Below are 16,588 nucleotides of genomic sequence, written 5' to 3' on the forward strand. Positions count from 1 at the left end.
CTGGAATTATAATGTTATTTTTTTTGAATACTTCCTCCTTTCTTCTCGCAGCCTTCCTTTCTTTTGTTTTCTTTCCTTGCTTTGATTTCTTTCCCTTTACTCTCTTCTTTATTGTTGTCATTATGCTTTTTAATGTATGAGAATATGAAAGCAAAGAAAGGGGAGGGAGGCTGGGAGAAGAGAGGGGTGCTCTCTGGTGAGAGCTGGGGGGGGGACGACACATCTTTGTATGAGACAACAGTTAAGATATATTTGTGAGAGGGGATATTGAATTCTTATTTCTCTATCGTTTTTCCTTTTCTCTTTATTATTATTTTGGTGTAGATTAGCTTGCCTTGTAGTGTGAAAAAATGTTAACAAAACTTTATATAGAAAAGAAAATGAAAAGCAAAGGAAGGGCAAACGTTCATAGCTCAAGTGGAATGACTTTGCTGGATTCAACCCTTAGGTTCTAATCTAATATTAGAAGAGAAGGAGAAAGAGTTGTGACAGTGAATGTGGTTAGCAAGTGCAGTTACCTGTACTTTACAGGATATAATGTACCTGTCCTTTCTTAACCTGGACCTAAGAGACAGGAATTCAGTTTAAAGGAACAGTGGTGTAATGGGTCCTTATTGCTTTGTTCTTATCTCTTTTAACTGAAATGCTCATAATGGTACTTTTGTTGTTGTTGTTGTTGTTGTTTTGAATCATGACCACCTTTATTAAATGCCCAGGACAAACAATTGACTTACCATCTCATTTGTTTCCGGTTTATCATGTAGAAGACGTGTAGTATATGTCAAATGCTGCTTCCCAACCTGTGCAGCTTTGCATCGCATCAGAGAATTCATCAGCACAAATCGCCGTACACGTGTCCCGAGTGTGGTGCAATCTGTAGATCGGTACATTTCCAGACCCACGTCACAAAGAACTGCCTACACTACACTCGAAGAGTTGGATTTCGGTCAGTATAATAAAAATACTTTTGAGACTGTCAAGTGGTATAAATGAAACCTATTGTGCTCTTGAATAAGTTGTAGTCCAGTCGTGCTAGCTAAAAATTATCATGGAGGACATTTACGGTTTTGTTTTTTGTTTTTTTACTCATTGGATCAGTCTGATCAATACATTTACCTGGAAGTTTTATGTATGGCTTGTGTAAGATACAGGCTGTTGGCTAAAATGTTTTACTGCTTCTTGGGTCATTTATGTAGGTTATCATGCAGCAAGCCACTCGCTGCTGTTTATCATTTGTGTTGCAAATGGCTACTAAAGCAACCTTACAGAGAGAGCTTGAGGGGTTGCCTAGCAACCTTGGGTTTGGCTTGGGCCTAGCAAGCTCGTCTGCCAGAGGCGAGGAATGCCAGTGATGGATCTGTGTCCCGCAGGTGGACTGAATAAGAGCATCACATAACTTGCTGGACACACAGACCTCTTTCCACTGCGGTCCAGCAACCAGTTAGACCCTTCTGGGGCCCACAAAGCAGTGCAAGAACTGCTCTACGTTCTCAGCATCTCATACTCCGAGGCAGGCTTCTTCTCCTGCACATGGAGGTTGCATGTATCCGTCATGGCTAATAAGCCATTGGCTAGTCCCCACTTATTTTGCATTGGGGGTGGGGCGGGGGACAGACACAATGGTCCATAGGTCCTGTGACTCAAATGACAAGTGTGTTGGCTTCTTACCAATCTTGTACAGAGGAAGATAAAATCGTTGGTCTGGGCCACAGTCCTTTGTGCCCTGCGTCCCAGGGTTGAGAATCTTTCAGTGATACAGTGGTACCTTGGTTCTCAAACTTAATCCGTTCCAGAAGTCCGTTCCAAAACCAAAGCGTTCCAAAACCAAGGCGCGCTTTCCCATAGAAAGTAATGCAAAATGGATTAATGCGTTCTAGACTTTTAAAAATAAGCCCTAAAACAGCAATTTAACATGAATTTTACTATCTAACGAGACCATGGATCCATAAAATGAAAGCAATAAACAGTGTACCACAGTCACATATCAATCAATCAATCAATCAATCAATCAATCAATCAATCAGTAGCTGAACTAGGTTCCACACAGTCACAAAAAGAAAACAAAAAAGCCACAAAAACACAAAAAATAGCAAAAGCAAAGAGACCTCAGCATAAAATACAAAACGGAAGTGTGGCACTCAAATCAGAAGCATAACATTCAAGACGGAGGATGTTCGGCTTCTGGAAAAAGTTTGCAAACCAGAACACTTACTTCTGGGTTTGCAGTGTTTGGGTTCCAAGTTGTCTGAATACCAAGGCGTTTGAGAACCAAGGTACCACTGTACTTGGAAAGAGTGGAGCATACTGAAGACATTTTGTATCCTTTATTTGTTCTGTGTGCAGTTATAGCTGTGTCCTTGGCCATTTTCTACACCCTGTAGAAGGATACTGACACTTAGACCCTACAGTGTTGTGTTGCGCTACGTTGCACTGCACAACAGAAAACATTGACATAACTCTCCATCTCTTGCAGCTGTGTCCATTGCAATGTGGTATACTCTGATGTGGCGGCACTCAAATCCCACATCCAAGGTTCTCACTGTGAAGTCTTCTACAAGTGTCCCATTTGTCCAATGGCATTCAAGTCGGCGCCCAGCACTCATTCCCACGCCTATACGCAGCACCCTGGAATCAAGATAGGGGAGCCCAAGTAAGCAGCTCTGATCTTTGCATCCTACTTGGCTTAACTATTGACTTGCAGTGCTCAGAAATAAAGTGTTGCGTGTCATGACCAGAACTCTCCATATGCCATCAGAGAAGTGGGAAAAGTCTCGGCTAGAGCTGGTTCTCCTACTTTCCACTGTGTTTCTGAAATTAAAGGACAGGTGCAGTATATAAATGAGAAAAAAAGAGCAGCATGTTCAACAGCTTGTGCTTAGAACCTCCTTTCATACCTTCCTGCTTAATTCAAGAAGGTTATGAGTGAGGTTGGTGAGAGTGTATGTGCACCCTGCTCCCGTGTAACTGAAAAAGTTGCACAGAGATCCGTTTATTTTTAGCATGTTGAAAAGGTCTTGCGTCAAAGCAAATTTTAGGCCACGTTCTCCCACACGGAGCCGACCTTTCAAATAGGGATTTTGCAGCTGTTGAAGCCTCGTTTTCCTGTCCCCAGATTTCTTATATTCACTTCTGTACTTCCTTGCTGATGGTCTAGGGCAGTGATGGGCAAACTTGGCCCTCCAGCTGTTTTGCGACTACAGTTCCCATCATCCCTGACCACTGGTCCTGTTAGCTAGGGATGATGGGAGTTGTAGTCCCAAAACAGCTGGAGGGCCAAGTTTGGCCATCACTGGTCTAGGGGACCCTGTTTCAGCCCAAGGGCATGTCCCCCTTATGGACAACTTTCCAGAGGCCACACATCAATGGTAGGCAGGGCCAGAGGCAAAAAAAAAATAAAAAATGGGTAGAGCCAGAGCCAGAGGCAAAAGTGGGCGGGGCAATGGGTGAAACTTTGTACGACAGGCTACATTCCAGTTACACACACACAAACATATATACACACACATCTTCATTCTACATCCAGACAGAGGAAAGGCAGTTCACGGACACATTCCAACCAGGCAAAAGAATGTGAGGAGAGTGGAGCCAGGCAACAGCCCTTGAGGGGCAGGGCCCAGGAAGAGCCATGAGAGGCCGGAAGCCCCCCCCCCAAACCCTGCAGTTTCCCGCTCCTTAAATAGGGGTATCTGTGCTCACTCCAGATGCAAATGGCCATTTCTCTCCCAAGGGAGCACGCTGTGTGAGAGAATGATAAGGGTCTTTAATAGAGAAATCTAAGCATCCCTGCCACATTACATTTCCCATTTAAGTCAGAACTGGTATGCCACTGTTATAAATGCATAATGCAGATACAGCATCTACAATGCATCTTCATAGAAAAAGGAGGAAAGTGCAAAATGAGAATTTTAATTATTTTTGCCGTTCCTTTCAAACGCTCCTCCGGCTCCCCTTGACGTCCCTCCAATTCTTCAGCTGAATTTTGCTTCGGGTGAAAATTCAGTGTCAGTTCTAATGATAAGTGGCTGGTAATGCTTCCCTTATTAGGAGCAAGAGTCCTTTGTCTGCATTTATGGAAAGGCACTGAAACCACCAAGTTGATTTACAGCCTCAAGGGGCCGTTTGAAAGCCCATTGCCATGCAAGCACTACTTTCAGTTCTGCAAAGGTTGTTCTTATGAGCCTTAGAAATGAAAACGCCTCATTGCCACCCAGTGACCTACATATCTAGGCCTTTTCGGATATTGCTTCCGTGCATTGGGCTTATGTGTGGATAGCTTCAGCTACAATTTCACGCTGCCCTGAGAGGCAGTATGAGGTAGTGGCGGTGGTTGTTGTTTAGTCATTTAGTCGTGTCTGACTCTTCGTGACCCCATGGACCAGAGCACGCCAGGCACTCCTGTCTTCCACTGCCTCTCGCAGTTTGGTCAGAATGCTGGATTAGGACCTGGGAGACCAGGGTCCAAATCTCTACCCTGCTGTGAAGCTCACTGGTTGACCTTGAGCCAGTCACTGTCTCAGTAATAATAATAATAATAATAATAATAATAATAATAATAATATGACTGGGTTGCCCCAGCTACTCTGTGCTGCTCCCAGCAAAAAATAGTAAAAACGTGGCACAACATCACCCCAAAAACTTCTCTGAGCAGGGCTGACTTCAGATGTCTTTTAAAAACCACATAGCTGTTTATCTGTTTCACATCTGATGGGAGGATGTTCCACAGGGCGGGCACCACTACTGAAAAGGCCCTCTGCCTGGTTCCCTGTAACCTCACCTCTTGCAATGAGGGAACCGCCAGAAGGCCCTCGGAGCTGGACCTCAGTGTCCAGGCTGAGCGATGTGGGTGGAGACACTCCTGCAGGTATACAGGGCTGGAGCCATTTAGGGCTTTAAAGGTCAGCACCAACACTTTGAATTGTGCTCGGAACCAATATGGGTCTTTCAGGACCAGTGTAATATGGTCTCGGTGGCTGCTTCCAGTCACCAGTCTAGCTGCCACATTCTGGGTCACCTTCTGGGTCACCTTCAAAGGTAGCCCCACGAAGAGCACATGGCAGTAGTCCAAGTGGGAGATAGCCAGAGCATGCACCACTCTGGCAAGACAGTCTGTGGGCAGGTAGGGTCTCAGCCTGCGTACCAGATGGAGCTGGCAGACAGCTGTCCTGGACAGCTGCCCTGGACACATATCTGACATGTTGTCTCCATGAGTACAGAATGAGTGAGTCCTGGTCCTTTATGGACACAGTTACCCCATTCACGACCAGGGAGTTCCCCCCCCCCCGTCTCCTCCAGAAACAATACTTCTGTCTTGTCAGGATTCAACCTCAATCCTAACCTACCTCAAAGGGCTATTGTAAGGATAAATTGGGAAGGATAATTGTGTGCACCATCTTGCTCCTTGGAGGAAAGTTGGGATATAAATGTAGCAGCCATAGTAGTAGTAGTAGTAGTAGTAGTAATAAGGGCCCCATGAAGAAAAAGGCTTTTTTCAGATATTTCCTCCATGCATCACAACTGCATCATCCCACTGCCCCTGACCATCATACATTAGCTGGGGTGTGTTTGTGGAAAGGTTGCCTGCCTACCTTCCACTGTGCATCCAGGATCACACCTTTGTGACCTCCTGGCTAATGCTTCTGGGGCGAGGGTTGGGCTATCCCACATTTATACGTGGGGGCGACTGTTGCTTGCAATGCTTTCTATGTTTTTGCAGCTATTTGTAGTTGGATAATGTAAGTTTTAATGGTGGGATTACTGTGGCTTTTCTGTCTGCTTTTCATGTGTAAGCCCCTTTGAGCAGCCTCTTTGTGTGATGGAAAATTGCGGTACGGTTTTAAAAACCTATGCTAATAATGCAGTCTTCTGGAATAAATGAAATGCCACAACGGACGGAGGTTATTTCTTCAACTGCCTTTTTCTGTGTGTTTTTCTTTTAAAAGGATAATCTACAAATGCTCCATGTGCGACACAGTGTTTACCCTGCAGCCTTTGCTGTATCGCCACTTTGACCAACACATCGAAAACCAGAAAGTGTCTGTCTTCAAGTGTCCTGACTGTTCGCTTCTGTACGCACAGAAGCAACTCATGATGGATCATATCAAGGTGTGTGGGCTTTGTTTGTCAACCATAACGGGAAGCCACCAGAAGTAGATGAAAGCAGGTGTAATGATCTCTGGCAGGCAGGCAAGCCTGATAAGAAGTAATGACTCTCTGGCAGTTTTATGTACGTTTATTTACAAGAAAGACACATCCAGAGCCCGGCTACTTGCCTGCTCGGATTTACGATAGTTGGTCAGTCTGAATATTCGCCCCTCCCACAGCAGGAAGGACACCAGACTCCAGCCTTTCCCCTCTTGCCCTTCTGTTGCCATCTGATCTTATCTAGACGCCTAGAACGGGGACTGAGACACCGACTCATACCTTTGCTTATCTGCTGATTGCCTAGCAACACTCTGGCTGCCTTCCAACTCTTCCTCTTCTTCAGAGCTAACAGAGTCTTCCCCGGGAATGGGAGTTGAACTGCCCTTTCTTGACTCTGTCAGCCAGCTCTCATCTGCAGAGTCGGGCCCTTGTTCACTTAGTTCGATTTCTGAGTCTAACTCTTCCCCTGCGCTCAGGGAGTGGGGGCATGTTCTTGACACCAGATTAGATGCCCTTGTAATCACAAGGGGAGCAGGCTTGCGAACAATAAAACTGTGAATGTGTGAAACGGCATTATATTCTAGGAACCAGATCACTAAACTGCTTATCCCAGTACGGTCCACTCAGGCTGGCAGCTCCTCTTCCCCAAGTCTCAGAACAGAGGACTTTCCCAAATCTTTGAACTGAATAGATCACAGCCTGAACCTGGGACCTTATGCCACGGGTGCAGAGTGATGCCCTCCAAATGTTGCTGGGCTGCAGCTTTCATCAGCTGCAGCCAGCGTGGCCTGCAGTCATGGATGATGGGAGATGTCCCGGCCTCTGCGCTATAGTACTACTGAGTTATGGCCGCTCCCTTCATCTGCATAGATTCTAAACTTCATGCAGATTACTATGAAGTTACAGAATCCACTTTCAGAGACCTATATTATAGGTTAAAAGAGAACAAACCCCACAAGATTTTTCTGGAGTGGTGTTTTGAGGCTGACTACTATTTCTGGTAAGGTAGTCTCGTAATCTGGTGAATTTGTCAGTATTGTAATGTCTCATTCTCACATTGCATAATGTTGCGGGTTGCCTTTAATTACTTAATTGATGCATGAGTATGGGAACTATTTAAATGTCTCCTCCCTCTCTCTCCCTTTTACCCCTCTGCTGAAGAAGATGGATGTGAGAGTTGTCTTCTTGTTTTGTTATTTGCTTTATAAATAAAACCTTACATGTTGCTTTCCAGCCACAGTTGTTTTTGCTGCATTTTGCTGTAAAAGACTGAGTTTGCTATCTGCAAAATGGGCTTTTAATGCTCACAGAACTGGGTTCGCTTCCCCGCTCCTCGACATGCAGCTGCTGGGTGACCTTGGGCTAGTCACACTTCTCTGAAGTCTCTCAGCCTTACTCACCTCACAGAGTGTTTGTTGTGGGGGAGGAAGGGAAAGGAGAGTGTTAGCCGCTTTGAGACTCCTTAAGGGAAGTGAAAAGCGGGATATCAACTCCAAACTCTTCTCCTCCTCCTCCCCCCCCCCATTTTATCCTCACATCAACCTTGTGAGGCTGGCAGTGAGTGGCTGACCCAAGGTCACCCAGTGAGTTTTGTGGCAGAGTGGGGATTTGAACCCTGGGCTTCCCAGGTCCTAGTCCGACACTCTAACCACTACATCACACTGGTTTCTCCAGCCTTCCGTCTGCTGGTCATCGCACCTCTCTATTCTCTCTAGATAGCTTTGTTCTTTCTTTTTGAATTAGTCTATGCACGGGACGCTGAAAAGTGTCGAGGGGCCTCCGAACCTGGGTATCAGTTTGCCTCTGAGCACGAAGCCCACCACTCAGAACTCGGTCAGTCACAACAAGGAGGACTCCAAATCTGTCAACGGGACAGAAAAGACAGAGAAGAAGTCCCCCTCCCCTGTGAAGAAAGCAGAGCCCCCCAAAGTCCCCAATCCGGGCTGGACATGTTGGGAATGTGATCGGCTGTTTACTCAGAGAGATGTTTACATATCCCACATGAGGAAAGAGCACGGAAAGGTGAGTGGAGAATTAGAAGATTAGATCTGGGCCGTTTTCAAGTTGTTGACGGGGCTGTTTAGCATGGAAAGAATTCTTCCCCGTTAGCCGCCCACCTTGCAACCAAACCAGCAGTGAGGTTTATTGATTACACTTGCCTGTTGCTGAAAAGTTATTATAAAAGATAATACCCTACCCCTGGCAAAAATAAAAATAAATCCCTCACCATGGTCTCATAGTAAGGAAGTGGTGAAGCCCAGGACAAACCGACTGACGTCAATTCTGCATGCTGGAATGGGCTCTTCCTCTCTTGCTAAGCCAGGCCAGGCAGATTTGATTGCATTTTAAGTAACTAGCCATCACACAATTTCACTGAAAAAAGGTCATTATTTAGTTTTATGTAAGCTTAAATCCAGAGAATAAATAAGATCATGCATGCTAAAAGGCACAGGGTTATGGAGGGAAATAAAATACAAATCAACACAATGGATCGGCCTGGTTTACATTTCCTACAGCGCAGAAAGGAGATTCAACACTAGAAATTTTCACAAGTATGTTATTGCCTAGATCCATTAAATTTTAAGTGCTTTTCAAAGCGTTGCCCACCAACTTGGATGGCTTTGAAAGAGGGTTAGACAGATTTGTGGAAGAGAAGGCTATAGAAGACTACCAGCCACAATGACTGTGATCTCCCCAGCACAGTTGGAAGCACATTGCCCCTGAGTGCCATTTTCCTGGGAGTAACAGTGGGCAGAGGGCTGTTATTTCAGGCTTCTCCTAGGAATCTGGTTGGTCCCTCTGAGAGCAGGTGGTTAGCCTGGTTGAGCCATTGGCCTCATCCAGCAGGCTCTTCTTGTGTTCTTAAAGGTGCTGCGATAAATTAACAGGACAGAGGTGCTCTGATTAGTTGGTCCTATTGAGCAGAATGTGTCTGATCATATTTTTATATATTTCGAATGGGACTACAGCAAAAAGGGATTGCAATAAGTTACCTTTTGGGAATGGTAGGATGTCTTGCATAAAGGCCTGAATCTAATTCGCTTGGAATGCAGCTTATAGACCTCATTTCATAGATCAAAGCGAAATGCAGATGTGAACACCATAGCAGCCCAGATGGAAGGAATAGCCCATGTCCCGGTACAGAAATGAGAGGTAGCTTGACACCTGCTCCACAGATCACCTTGGGCCCCTGGGTAGATTTGCGCCAACCCCTAAGAGGAGGGTATTTGTGTGGGACATTCAATACTGCCCAGTAAAGCCCTGCTGGAGGCATTCAATAATTTTATAATGTTAATGGGCCTCTTGTTAATCTTGCTGCTTTTCTGCTCATGTATACCTTGTTTATTGCAATGCTTGCAAAATATGATGCATAAAAGGGTGTCACGAATGGTACGGCCCCAAATTATAGCTTTGGCTAGGGAATACCGTCCAGTACCTTGGGACGAGCCGGAAGGCTGTCCAAAAAGAAGAGCAGGGAATGAAGGAAGGGGTTACACAAACCTGACAAACCTAAAAGGGGGGGGGGGTTAGCTAACCTGGGTATAATTACCTGAATGTATTGTTGAATGTACTGTTAGTCCAGAAGTATAAAGAACTCTTTTTCTATAGAGACTCTTTTAAGTAGAAGCTTTTCTGTATGCTGTTAAAATGAAACCTTTTCTCAAGGAGACAGGAATAAACTGTGTAAACTGTGACTAGAGCCTGGTGTGTGGTGTGTGTGCAATAAACAGAAAGGCCCCCTGTTCTTACTCCTCACAGATTGCATTTCTTTTAGTAACAACTTGTTGGTAAAGTAGATCCCTTCTTCTCAGACTTTACTTCCTTCCTGCTTCTTCTCTTGAGTAGGCTGGTCCAAAAAGGAGTTTGCTCCATCTGGGCCACATGTAAAAACCTATATTTGCTTTGTTTGCCATGAGCAATAAACCTTAAGTTTATTCTTTCAGTCACCAGTCTTACTAGACTGTTTCCTTGGTCACATTGCTGCAAAATATGTACCAAACTCCAAGCAGGGTGGGCAGGCAGTATGCTCAGTGTGCACAAAAATGGCACCTCAGAAGAGGAATAGAAACAGAAGTGGAGAGAGGGAATGTAATGGAGTGTCCTGAAAGAGCACTGGCTGGCTGGAACCCTGAGCAGGAACACTCCATACTGTAATATTTTGTTGCAATACCCACTTCTCTGAACTAATAACAGTCTTATCGACTCCAGCCTGCTTTTGGCTCCTGCCTGCCAACGAGGCTTTCAGAGTAGTAAAATTAAAAAGAAAGGAAGAAATTTTAAAAGCTCATAATTTTTCATGGTTGATGTTCAGCACAGGCCCCTAGGCTTCAGTAAAACTAATAAAAACCATGTCAGTTTTGCTGCCTTGGGTAGAAGGAGAGAGAGACTCGAGAGAAAGCCATATGGGAAATACCGCGAAAATGTAATAAGCTCAGAGGTGTTGGTAAAGACAGAAGAAAGCTCGTAATAAGCAGGCTCTCATGGGTCGGAGATGCTATGATGAAACACCCATGTAGCGGCTTTCAAAGATGGAAGCTGAAATAAAGCATTGTGTGTGTGAATTGTTCCAGAGTAGGATAAATTCTCGGATACAGGCTGTTGGCTAAAATGTTTTACTGCTTCTTGGGTCATTTATGTAGGTTATCATGCAGCAAGCCACTCGCTGCTGTTTATCATTTGTGTTGCGAATGGCTACTAAAGCAACCTTACAGAGAGAGCTTGAGGGGTTGCCTAGCAACCTTGGGTTTGGCTTGGGCCTAGCAAGGTCGTCAGCCAGACGCGAGGAATGCCAGTGATGGATCTGTGTCCCGCAGGTGGACTGGATAAGAGCATCACATAACTTTCTGGTCACACAGACCTCTTTCCACTGCGGTCCAGCAACCAGTTAGACCCTTCTGGGGCCCACAAAGCAGTGCAAGAACTGCTCTACGTTCTCAGCATCTCATACTCCGAGGCAGGCTTCTTCTCCTGCACATGGAGGTTGCATGTATCCGTCATGGCTAATAAGCCATTGGCTAGTCCCCACTTATTTTGGATTGGGGGTGGGGCGGGGGGCGGACACAATGGTCCATAGGTCCTGTGACTCAAATGACAAGTGTGTGAGCCACCTGTTCAGGAAGATCTGAGCACAGGGCATTGAAATAATGCACATGTATCCCTCCATATGCTGCTCTGCATTTAACAGCTGGCTTTTGTGTACGATGCCATTCCTCTCTCTCGTTAGCTGATTTGCATTTTGCCTTGTTAATTCCCCCCCCCCCCACTCGATTGACTTCTAGGGGGCTAGGCAGAGCAGCTGCAATTGGTAATTGCAAATCTGGGAAACCGCACAAGTAGGTCTTTCAAAGCATTGTGTTTGTAGAGCCAGCAGGCTACCTATACTGGATCAGAATTAGTAAGGGGGAAGTGGCTTCCATTGGTTTCTGGAAATAATTCACTCTACAGCACAGCCCTGCTCCCTCTGGTGGACACATCACGCCATAACGGCGCCCTGGGAATGTGTCATGCTCGCGACATTGCTTTGTTAAAGGTAAAGTTTTAAGTTTACTGGCACATATCGTAATGTACCTCCTTTTAAAAAAAACGTTTTGACTTCCTTTCTTTAAAGCAAATGAAGAAGCATCCTTGCCGACAGTGCGACAAATCCTTCAGTTCCTCGCACAGCCTTTGCCGCCACAATCGTATCAAGCACAAAGGCATTAGGAAAGTTTATACCTGCTCGTAAGTTCTGCTTTTTAGAGTTCTGCGCAACTATGTTCGTTATAATAATTCTTAGACCTTTTTTTAAAACAACAACAACAACAACCTGCCCTTCCCTCATTGAGAGGCCAGGTGGCATATATGGAGACAATCTGCTCGCATTTCGGCCTACTCTTTAGAGGAAATGAGTCACACAGTGTTCTTCAACCTTTGGGTCCCCAAATGTCGTTGGACTACAATGCCCATCATTTTCAGCTAGTGTTGCCAGTTGTCGGGAATGATGGGAGCTGGAGTCCTGCAGCATGTGAGGGCCCAGAGTTGAAGAACAGAACCCTGTACATGTCTGTCGTGTAAGGCTGCCTGCCACAGAGGAGGGATAGCTGACATGGTGCCCTGCAGATGCCCTGGACTACAAATCCCATCATCCCTGCCATCGGCCATGCTGACCGGGCCCCAGAGGAGCCCAGAACATCTGGAGGACTCATTGTGGTCCCAAACGTCTGGTGGGCACTACATTATGTACCCTTGGTTGTAGAGGACTATTCGACAATTGCTAAAGTGCGTTCTCAGCAGAAGCATGGTGACAGTTAGGCTTACTGAAACCAGAAATGTGTCCTGGAATGCACCCAGCTGTTTCCTAAGGCAGCTTGTTGCTGGAGGAAATAGGTAACAGCAGTCAAGCTGCTTTTTATGCAGCAAATAAGTTAAAATGGCCTGGGTGTATGTATGTGTAAGAGAGAGTGCTCCTATTGTTTTTCAGGGCACTGGGTTGAATCCTAGTAAAACGGGTGTGTGTGTTTATTAAAGATTTACTTGTGTTGCAAAACAAACAAAGGAAAGTATATATAGCATCTCCATTTTCGGTTCATAGTCTTTTCCACAGTTTGTTTACGTTCGCCAACCAAGTGCGATGTAATCCCATACATCCTAGAAGCCGAAATGAAGCAATGGGTGAAAATGGTGACAGATAACATCGGAAAAAGCCCTCCTCTAGTGTACCCATTGCTCCAAGACAAACCAAGGAAAATTCCCACAACACTAACCAGGTTCAAGGAAAAAGCAGGAAAACTGGCCCCATTCCCACTAATTGCCCCGGCCCACCACCCACTATTCCATCATGCATCCCCAAACCTTCCAGATAAAGACCTGGCAAGCTGAAGGCCTCACCGACTTTTACAAATAAAAGCCTCACCGACTTTTACAAATAAATTATATTTTTTGAGTACACCCATTGAAATCAGTAAGACGTGAGTTAGCCATGTTCATTCATTTTAAGGGTAGGCACTCAAGCACCTGTGCAGACACTGTTAGTACCAACTAGTCGACCATAACTGTTGATGGTCTGCTATGCATTTTATTCATGCAGGCACTGTCCAGATTCAAGGCGTACTTTTACCAAGCGGTTGATGCTAGAAAAGCATATTCAGCTGATGCACGGCATTAAAGAGCCTGATGTGAAAGAGATGACAGAATCAAGCAATATAGGACAAAGTGCGGTAAAAGAAGATGCGAAGGTGAGCTCTTATTTTTATGCAAGTCCTGGTCTTTAAAAAAAGAAACATGGAATACCAAGCTGAATAAACTTCTGTGTCCTCTCAACAAATCAGAGTTGGGAGACTTGGAGCTTCTTTTGTCCTTTGAGGAAAAAAAGTGAAGAAAGCACCTCCAAATGTAAAAATGGTTTTGTGGCCTATTTAAGGAGATTGGAAAGTGTTCAGGCTAGGATTGTGCCTTTTTATTATTATTTGCATTGGGATTTTGTTTTTAGCCTGACCTGCAGATAGTCCTGGAATAACTTGGACCAGTACTGCATTCTTAAGAGCCAGACTGTCATTCCTGAGCTGCATGCAATTCCCAAGCTGGGTTGGCTCATGAGCTGGGTCAGGTGCAGAAAAATGGATCCCTCATACGATCTCACGTTATGCTGAGTCATGCCATTGGTCCACCTAGCCTAATATTTTCTGGCACTAGCTCTCCTATGCCCGAGGTCAGGCCTGATCCTTGGGCATTGAACTGGGCAAAGCACACGTTCGATTTCTACGTTACAGACTCTCCCTGAATTTCTCCCAACACAGTTAGTGCAGTGAATCTCTTCCCTTGCTTCTTCCCCTTCCTGCTCCCACATTGTGTCTAGGGTGGGAGGGTGGTAAAAAGAAGAAGAAGTATGCATTAGTGTTGGGCACAGGACACTGCGGGTCTGAACTCGGCTGAATGAGATCTGAAGAATTGTTGGAAACAATGGAACACGAGTATAATGCTCTGTTGAGCAGTTGGAGTTGGGGCTGGAAATGTTTCTTCATGTGATGCTGTCAAAAGATGGAAAGTGGCTCCAGTTTATTAGGCACTGTAGCCACTGGAGCATCTGGTCTGAAGGCACACGAGACCAAGCACTTTCCCCCCCTCTCTGCCCCCCATGCCTTCCTCCCTCTTCCCCACCCCCCATGCACCCTGTGAGCCCTTCTCTGGCTCATGTCTTCCATCCACAGACTGGTGGCCATGCTGACCCCTGATTCAGAATGTAGATTCCTACCCTTTAATCCACTAATCGCTTTGCATATGCAGTCTGACCTCCTTAGGCATCACAGACCCTTGCTATCTATCCTGGTCTTCACTTGTTTGCCCATATTTCCTCCCAGGTCTACAGGGAGGCCCTCCCTCTCAGCCACCCTGCCTCCTCTTCTTCCTCCTCCTCTTCACACCATGGCCTGGCTTCCCCACTGCCCTCTCTCTCCCTCCTCGCTTCCTCCAGCTCCGCAGGCCTCTCCGCCACCTCCTGCTAGAGTAGCCGGAGCGAGGAGGAAGAAAGGATGCCTTAGCTGCCTCTGGGGAGGCCTTGCCATCGCCCATAGCGGCCTCTGCCCACGTTGAAGAGCAATGGCATGGCCATGTCAGGGTTGGGGGGTGAGGTGAGGGGGGAGGGGGAGGAGAAAGGTCCTTTGTTCGGACCTTAGTTTGTGCCAGGACTCAGCGCCAGGAGTTGTTGTTTGGGGGCTCTGTCTGGGGAAAAAACACCCTGGCGAGACCATAAGCCTGTTGATGCTAAGCAGGCCTGGAAGCCTTGGGTTCCATAATGGAAGAAAGGGTGGCATGTGAATGGAAGTAGATAAATAACAGCCATTGTAAAACCTGTCCTCCGTATCGGATACACCACTATGTTTTTGAAGCCATCTAAAGTAGTAACCATCACCACCCCAAACAAACACACACACACACACACACACACACACACACACACACACACACTTTGGCAGAGAATTCCATAAGTTAAATTGTGCATTGTGTCAAGAAGTGCTTCCCAGTTGGCTGATTCTGAACATGATCCTTGGCTCATTTAAAAAAAAAACTTATTTCTAGTGCAGAAGCTGTTCATGAGAACAGCTACATGATCATAGTTGGGGTTTTGTTTTTTTAAAACTAATTTGTTCCAACTTCAGGTTCCCAGTCCGAAGCGTAAATTGGAAGAGCCTGTGCTGGAATTCAGGCCCCCTCGAGGCGCCATCACTCAGCCGCTGAAGAAGCTCAAGATCAACGTTTTCAAAGTTCACAAGTGCGCGGTCTGCGGCTTCACGACCGAGAACCTCCTTCAGTTCCACGAACATATTCCCCAGCACAAATCTGACGGCTCTTCGTACCAGTGCAGGGAATGCGGCCTCTGCTACACCTCCCACGTCTCCCTCTCCCGGCATCTCTTCATCGTACACAAGCTGAAGGAGCCTCAGCCTGTCTCGAAACAGAATGGGTCGGGGGAAGACAGCCAACAGGAGAACAAGCCCAGCCGCGAGGAGGAGTCGTCTGACAGTGCCGTGTCCGACAGGAAGTGCAAAGTTTGCGCAAAGACCTTTGAAACAGAAGCGGCCTTAAACACCCACATGCGGACACATGGAATGGCCTTCATTAAATCGAAAAGAATGAGCTCGACTGAAAAATGACCCGCCCGTCCCTTCCACCCCACACGCATATTCCAAAAGCAAGAGAAAGAAGAAAAAGAAGAAGAAGAAGCCTTCTCTACTTCAGAACATGACTGACATTTCTTCCTTTCATTCATTCATTTTTGGTACAGGAAACCTGCCACACAATGGAGATAACAGCTCTTCCCACGCTGTTGCAATATATTCTGTACTGAAAACAATATCTTCTTCACCTCATCGCTAGAGAGATATATATATAGAGAAATATATATATACATAGATATATATAACCCCCCTAAAGACTTTTTTAAAAAACAAAACGAAACACTCCACGTGAAATAAAGCAGTATTTGAGTTGAACAGAGTTTGTATATATTTAAACAGATAATTTTTATACTCTTTGTTATGTGTTGGTATTGGTATTTAGTGGGAAATCCTTGTTTTGTTTTGTTTTGTTTTTCGGTTTTTGGTCAGTTTTTTTTTTTTCCGGACAGCAACTTCGTTTTAAAGCAGAGTTCTTCATAGTGGGGCATTGCTTAGGTTTCCATTAAACCGCTTTGTGGGGGAGGTCCCTTTTCTGATGTCACTACAGCATCAAGGGAACACGCCCGTCTTTCCCGTGACTCTCTGATCATGCCAGATTGCCAGAGGTCACATGGAAGGAGCCACAATTCCCCCAGATCTTTTCCATGTTACCATCACCCTTCCTGGAAACCGTGGTTAATGCTGGTGTGGTAAGGAGCTGTACCATGTGTCATTGGACTGCCGCACGATCTAGAGCTTCTGAAATTGTCAGCGTTGTGTGTGTGGAAACGTCGCACATTGTGGTGGCTCACACA

General features: G+C 45.7%; 1 protein-coding gene across 9 annotated transcripts in view; it reads left to right on the plus strand.

Moving 5' to 3' along the window:
* ZNF532 (zinc finger protein 532) overlaps window positions 1–16,203 on the plus strand; it is a 53,207-nt gene extending 37,004 nt beyond the window's left edge. For all 9 annotated transcript variants that reach the window (XM_033164048.1, XM_033164047.1, XM_033164053.1 and 6 more), the window contains 7 exons: window positions 765–946; window positions 2,474–2,650; window positions 5,940–6,102; window positions 7,885–8,163; window positions 11,750–11,862; window positions 13,208–13,355; window positions 15,276–16,203. In XM_033164048.1, the coding sequence (XP_033019939.1) occupies window positions 765–946; window positions 2,474–2,650; window positions 5,940–6,102; window positions 7,885–8,163; window positions 11,750–11,862; window positions 13,208–13,355; window positions 15,276–15,770 (1,557 nt within the window). In that variant the 3' untranslated portion in view covers window positions 15,771–16,203. The remainder of the gene's footprint in view (window positions 1–764; window positions 947–2,473; window positions 2,651–5,939; window positions 6,103–7,884; window positions 8,164–11,749; window positions 11,863–13,207; window positions 13,356–15,275) is intronic.
* The last annotated feature ends 385 nt before the right edge of the window (window positions 16,204–16,588 follow it).

This window comes from Lacerta agilis, chromosome 11 (assembly GCF_009819535.1).
Source record: "Lacerta agilis isolate rLacAgi1 chromosome 11, rLacAgi1.pri, whole genome shotgun sequence".
In the NCBI taxonomy this organism is placed as follows: Eukaryota; Metazoa; Chordata; class Lepidosauria; order Squamata; family Lacertidae; genus Lacerta; species Lacerta agilis.